At 40.4% G+C, this 7,156-nt stretch overlaps 1 protein-coding gene across 3 annotated transcripts in view; it reads right to left on the reverse strand.

The window, feature by feature from the left end:
* PKIB (cAMP-dependent protein kinase inhibitor beta) overlaps positions 216 to 7,156 on the reverse strand; it is a 58,374-nt gene continuing 51,433 nt past the window's right edge. For all 3 annotated transcript variants that reach the window (XM_021392533.1, XM_021392530.1, XM_021392532.1), the window contains 2 exons: positions 5,809 to 5,983; positions 216 to 1,103 (listed from right to left, as the gene is read on the reverse strand). In XM_021392533.1, coding sequence (XP_021248208.1) covers positions 1,021 to 1,103; positions 5,809 to 5,956 — 231 coding nt within the window. In that variant the 5' untranslated portion in view covers positions 5,957 to 5,983 and the 3' untranslated portion in view covers positions 216 to 1,020. The remainder of the gene's footprint in view (positions 1,104 to 5,808; positions 5,984 to 7,156) is intronic.

Below are 7,156 nucleotides of genomic sequence, written 5' to 3' on the forward strand. Positions count from 1 at the left end.
TGTGCATCAATTTTAGGTTCCTACAGTAAAGGAATGCATGCTGGGTAGTTTCAGGAGCACAGCCTTCATAACAAAAAAAAATGTCTTTCAGTAGATAAAACTCTGCAAAAATCACACTGGAACACCTTCATCAGCAGCAAACAAAGCAAAAATGAGATGCAATAATTATATATCACGGGGTTTAGAGTCTCGTCATATAAAAGAAACATCAAGGATTCAACAGAAGACAGAAAACATGATAGCTATTTAATTTCCATAGTGAAATGAACAGTTTTAATCACTTACAAACATGGCTATTTTGTTTCAGATACACTTGAACAGCTACGGTACTAAGCCTGAAAACAGAAATGACAGAAATAGCAAGACTGCTAGGAGTGGGATGGGTGAGTTGATCTGCCATAATCAAATAGAGTTTAAAGAGAGTTCAGAAATGAACTCTGGTAGTTTAAATGGTAAACAAATGCTTTGAAGTCAGGAGGAAGAGAGAAAAAAAAAGTTAGTTTTTCTATTTGTCTCATCCATCTACTTATCCCTAATGAGAACAAGAATCTCTGAAGATACACTGCATATTAGGTCTGTAAACTACTACATACTTATTATCTTAAGGTGGGGAGAGTGAATACACCTCTGTGTCAGAGAGAAAGAAGCTATTTTAGAAAATTAAGAAATAGGACTTTTATTTTAAAGCAATTGTTGCTTGGTACATCTGCTATCTATGTTCATTAAAACTGTCAAAAAAGACTAGTTTGGATGAATAAAGTAACAATTAAAAAAAAAAAAGAACAGATACATTCTTAGATACATTCTTTAGTTCTCTTTCCATTTGGATATGTAGAACATTGTTTCTGATGGAGGACAGCAGAAAAAGCAGTAGTTCCATGTTAAAGCCATCTAGATATAAGTGTGTCACAAAAGTCTTTTCTGTGCTGCTGCAGTTGCTACCACACTTCAAAACAGGTAACACAGGGAAACTCTGGAAAGTCCATAGGTAGGTTTCATCAGTCAAGCAGTCCTTAGGTGTTAGGAATCGCTGCTCTTTCCCTCTGCCTCTTGACTTTCCAGCAAGGCTCTGGATGGTACTTCTCCACCCTCTGCACCTTCATCTAGAAAAACATAATCAAACATTTATACCACACACGTTCTTACAGCTTTTTAATGGCAGTCAAATATTTGGGTTTACCAGTCACTTCAGTTTGGATTGGCTCTTTATTACTGAACTCATGGGTGCTCTCGAAAGAGATAAACTCAAAAGATAAAGAACCTGCACAGGCATTGTCCAAAAACAGTTTCTTATTGGTGCTAATTTCCCTGCTCCTTGCACATTCTGATCGATTTTAAGTATCAGATCAGAGATAACTTTTCTCTTTTTCTGGGTTGTCTTCAAAGTCAGATTAGAACATAACACTCCTCTAAGCACCACTTGGTTTCTGGTAGATAACAGTACATTTTATGAACATGTCCTTTATTTGTCTAATCTTCTTTCCCAAGAAAAAACTAGTAGAATTAACCTTCTTTGCACAAGATGAGGGGATATTTTTTTTCTATTTCTTTCTTTTTTTATTCTGATTTTGAAGTTCACTCTTTCATAGGTTAGAATGGAATGATTACATGACTAGTACAAATAAAAGCACGCCAGCAGAAGTGATTCGTGGTCATGGTCATCATTAGATAAATGGAGTTCTGCTCTCTCTCTTTTGAAGCCCAAGTTCTTACTGAGAAATGAGAACTCCTCTTGCCTTGATCTCCTTGCAAAGCACAATTATTTTCACACTATCTTCAAGTCCCTCATAGCATTAATAATGGTAACAAACAGTTTGTGTACCCAGATCTAAGACAGACCATAGCTTCCGCAGGCAAGGATGGATCTACTCTACAAATCTGGTTGTATCATCTTTCAACTTCTATCTGATTTAACAATCATAATTTAAGAGGTGCATTTTCAGCAATTTCGCCAGAGATTTGCCATAATATATCACAAACAGACAAAATTATATTATTATTATATTATTATATTGGTCACCACATACCACAGTAAATCTAGACCACTGTACACAATTTATCAGCTAAATCTCTTGGCAGAAACTGCTTGATGTTGCCTGCAACAGCCTCTGGTTTGGAGGCTTCATAGTTTAACACAGGTAAACTAAGAACTCAGTTATTTGACATTCTTCAGTATTACCTAGCACAGCACTGTTAAGGAAAGGGAGACAGAGTCATCTCCTCTATTGTCTGCTTCTGTTTGGGGTTTGATGTCTAATATTAGTGGAGACTTGCAGACAAGGTAGAGGAAAACAGTTTGCTGGAGGAAATCCAAGCTCTTACTTGGTAGCACAGGTGCTACAGGTGCTAAGCTGCTGAGTATATCCAGAGAGTTATACACAGCTACCTAGAATTATATCCACCGAGCAACATAAATTGTCATAGAATCATAGAATGGCCTGGGTTGAAAAGGACTTCAAAGATCATCGAGTTTCAACCCCCCTGCTGTGTGCAGGGTTGCCAACCACTAAACCAGGCTGCCCAGAGCCACGTCTGGCCTTGCCTTGAATGCCTCCAGGAACAGGGCATCCACAACCTCCTTGGGCAACCTGTTCCAGTACATCACCGCCCTCTGAATGAAAAACTTCCTCCTAATATCTAACCTAAATCTCCCCTGTCTTAGTTTAAAACCATTCCCCCTTGTCCTATCACTATCCACCCATGTAAATAATTGTACCCCCTCCTGTCTACATGCTCCCTTCGAGTATTAGAAGGCCACAATGACATCTCCCCGGAGCCTTCTCTTCTCCAAGCTAACTATTAATAATTATCTTCTCCAAGCTCATTATTAGCAGAACAGACCCCTAAAGCAGATTACAGAAGGTCATTATAACCTCTTTGCTCTCAAACTTCTTGCAGATTCCTCTTTAACCCTAATATCACCAGTGACATCAATTGATTGTTTAATATGGTTCTACTATGGCTTCCCACCAGACCACCTTTGGGAAGTTCAACTTTCCAAAACTAACACATCAGCAGGGATGGGTAGGGTACAGATAGCCTTCCTGTCAGAGTTAGGCTGTGTGAAAAATAGCTGATGCCAAAACCTCTCCCATTCATTTCAAGGTGAATATTAATTTAGTGCCACTTCCAGAGTGCACAGGAATTTGTATCACACAGCAAGGATCCTTGTATGTTCATAAAGAATATATGCAAAGTCTCTTTTATCTTCTAAACCAGACAGAAGGTATTAGCACATCCTGTTTCTGACCTTTCACTCTGACAGCAAGAGACAGCTTTTTAGTAGGAAAGGAAATGTATGATCCAATGAGCATTAGCTAAATGTGAAGCAAGATAGAGGGCCCTCCTCACCATTCCCCACAATCTTCACTGAATTTTTCAGACTGCCAGAAAAAAAAATAGGGCATGCTTTATATAGCCACATGTTCTATCTTCTCCGCTTTTCTCATTTATCCAACCTCTTTGTTCTGAGCTGGCAGTGGCTTTCATTTTAACAGCTTACTGCTAAAGCCAGAAACAAGCAAGCTTTGTATGTTAGAGCCCAAAAATGTTTCACAGGCAAACAATTTCCCAGTCACGGCATTTGAACTTCTAAACTTTCTTTCTATTTTGATGACTTTCTCTCATTTTGCTTGCTGTCTAATTGGAAGTTTAACTGACAAGAAAATGAGGCTGCAATTCCCATTTTGATACTTGTGGGATTCCCAATTCACAAAAGCACCCAAGCAGTGCCCACTAGTCACAGTGTGTCTAACTGTATCCTGCATTCACTTATTATCAGGACTGCAAACTGCTGATAACAGCAATTGCTCTTTCTGGGCATGCTCTGGTGCAGGTATGTGCCAATGAAAAAAGCAAAGGATAATTCCATGCTCTCAATTGTTCTTCAAATCTCCTTTTGTTTGTAAGAAAGCATTGGTACATTCTGCTAAAACTAATGTAGCTGTGTTTCATTTCTTCTTAATGCGCTTGGATGGGCACCAGGAGAGGATTACTCTGTCTGGAGTATTTCTGTTATCTTGTGCTGTAACATTTCTTTTAACAAGACATTCACTCTTTCATGCTTATTTTTATGCAGGAAAAAATAATATCAGAGAGAATTTTTCCATAAAGTATATTATTTCCAACTACTAAATTTTCCAGAGTCTAAAATGAAACAAACATGAGGAACTTATCTATAGCTGTTGTATTTTTTGAGCTTTGTTTAACCTGGTTTTATGCGTGCCCCTCAAGGTTCATTGCTCCAAGCAATACAAAGGTTAGTTATTCATAGTGTAGCAATGAATATTCCAGTGGGTTGGACTTCTCGGTCCAAGGGCTTTATTCCACAGTGTCAAATTCCCACCTGCCTCCTCTTTGACAAGGGAAACAGTTCCCTCCTGAAGGAATGTTGCCCCTGGTCACTATGTGCAACAGTGCCAAGTGGAAGAGCTTTTTGGAATTAAAAAGAAGATATTTGAAAATGAAATCATTAAATGTTAATTGCCTGTCTATACTTTGGAATGGATTTTCAGTGCTGCTGTCACATACACCAGAAAGCGGACATCTGTAAGGACATCTCCAATTCAAGGAGTCTGAACTGGATCTCATCTGCTGTCACTAACCTGTATTACCTTGCATGCACTCTTAACACAGCGCCCTTGCGTCTGCTTTTCCAGATTCCCCCAGTTCTCCTCAGTACTGCCCTTCAGCCTAAGCATATATAACTGTCCTTGCTTGCTTTCATTTTTTTTATGTCTGCCCTCTCCTCTTCATAAATCCTTGGCCTTTCCTTTTGCAAAAGTAATGCTTCCTTCCAGCACCCATTCAGTTCATATTTTTCCTCCCCTTCCTAGTTTCAAGCGAGGTTGTGATCCAGTCTCTCTTCTCATTCCTCCTGGAAGTGATGTGTCTACCTACCCTCTTCCTCACCACCAGAAGTCCTTCAACAGGCCCCAGATGGGCTTGAATTACAGAAACCCAAATACCTTAATAGAAATGAAATGAGCAAAACAAGGACAATTTGTAGTCAAAGAATTTCCCACAATTTTATGGTGCTTTAGGAGGATGCAAATTCAGCATTGCTTCAAGTAATATAGAAGCAGGACACACACCCTTTGAGCTTGAGAATCTTTCCTGTAACCCATTTCAGTTGGAATTCATGTGCCCTCCACCCCTCACCACAGGCTTGCCTCCTACTCTGCTGCCTGCAGACCACTGCTGCTGCTGGAAGTGGGACCACCACGGCAGCGGCAGGCATGAGAAGAAAAATATTCTTCCAAATTAAGATTTAAAAAGTAGGAGCAACTCATGCTTAGGGGCAACCTATGATTCTTACTTCATCAGCATCAGAAATGCAACACTGCTCTTAGACAGCAAAGTCCAAAGTTAAGCAGGAGGACTTAGCACTCCTAATTTTTATCTCCAAGTTAGAATGATAGCTGTAATTGGATCAGCAGAACAGCTTACTGTCTTGTGCTAAGCTACCCTAGTGCAGGAGGAGACCCTAATTAATAGCTGGCATGGTGGTTTGCCAAGCTGTCCAGCAATGTAACTGCGCTTCCCCCTCTTCATGTGAACCAGCATTCAGTTCCCAGCACCCTTCCCCAGACTGCTGCACAGCGAGTCTGTGGGTGGATATGGCAGACTCAGTCTGAGTTAAAATTAACTTGTCTTGTTAGGAGTACAAAACTGCTTTGGAAGGCTGAACTTAATCCTGAATGAAGAAAGAACTATTGGTATTGACATCAAAATTACATGATACCAGAAGCCTTAAGGAGAGAGCAAAGGATGAGTGCAAGCAGATGCCCAGGAACACACAGGTGCTACCTTCTGAAATGGACAGCTCGGCCAGTTTGTGTGGCAACTCTGAGGTCCCAGCACCACCAGGAGAGCCCAGGATGTCAGGTAAGGCATTCCGGCGGCCTGCCCTGCCCGATGCTGCAAAGTCTGTCACCACGGGCTCCACATCAGTCATTGCGGACTCTTTTCCTCATAGCAACATCTGCAGGTAGAACAAACAGAAGAAAACAGCTGTAGCCTGGAAACAGAACATTAAACAGGTCCGCTCCTTCAGTCCTGATGCTAATCACCGGCTCAACACAACAGCCATGGGCTTTGTTTGCCCCAGTGGGTCTTTCTTAGTAAAGCCACTTACTTCAATGCTGGGTGCTAAAGCCTTAGAAAAGAACTTAGAAAAGAATCTCTATGCATTTCCTCATGTTGCCATTTGAACACCTGAGGAGCACAAGGAGCAGTTCGGTACCTATGGGAAACCTGTTGATAAGGTCAGCAACAGACCATTCTGCCAGCCACTTGTGTGGCTTCTTATGACCTGAGCACTGCTTTTAAGTGGTTTTTGCCACACTGCCATGGGGAAGGGAACTGAAACTCTGTTTAGTCATACTGTCTCCATGAACCATCAGGTTTTCTTTATTAGGAATCTTGTTTGGACTCTTATTTAGGATGTTGTTACAACAAATTCCTTTCACAGGGAGTAAATTGTATAAAAAGACCTACCAACAAACTAAAACTAAAAATCCACATAAAATTTCTTTAGCCTGCAAACACCAAACCACTTGCTTTCCTCTGCTCCTACAGAAATAACTAGTTTGGTTTAACTTCAGCTCATGCATGTGCCATTTCTGAATAAATAACTGAATCCTGTGCTTCACAGAACCACCAGTGCTCTGTTTCCTCAAAGCTCATGGGATTGAATGTGAAAATTCCTGCTGACCAAAGTGGGCTTTGGTTCAGGCACAGACGTGTGTGAAGGATCACACCTCAGGGCAGCAGCTTAAGTGAGAGCACTTGGAGCAGAAGGCAGACACTTCATTGCATGTAGCATGCAAAGACAGTTTGTGAAAACTTCCATTACCCACTGTTTTATTAAGAATCACAAAAAGCTATAATACCAGAATTGGACATCATAATTTCCATTAATTAACAGAGTAATTCCTAATTATTTACCATTAATTGTTCAATTAAAAACAATACTTGCTCAATATGAGTGCAGTTCTGTGTACAGTGCAACATGAACGTTGTCTCTTTGTGTAGCTATGGTGTTATGGTTTTGTGATTTTTTTTGTTGTCGGTATTCCACATCATTACATCATGTAAGGTACGGGCAGTTAAAGGGTTAATTCCCCGGTTACTGTAAACTGCCTTTTTTGGTGTG

This window comes from Numida meleagris, chromosome 3 (genome assembly GCF_002078875.1).
Source record: "Numida meleagris isolate 19003 breed g44 Domestic line chromosome 3, NumMel1.0, whole genome shotgun sequence".
Taxonomy (NCBI): Eukaryota; Metazoa; Chordata; class Aves; order Galliformes; family Numididae; genus Numida; species Numida meleagris.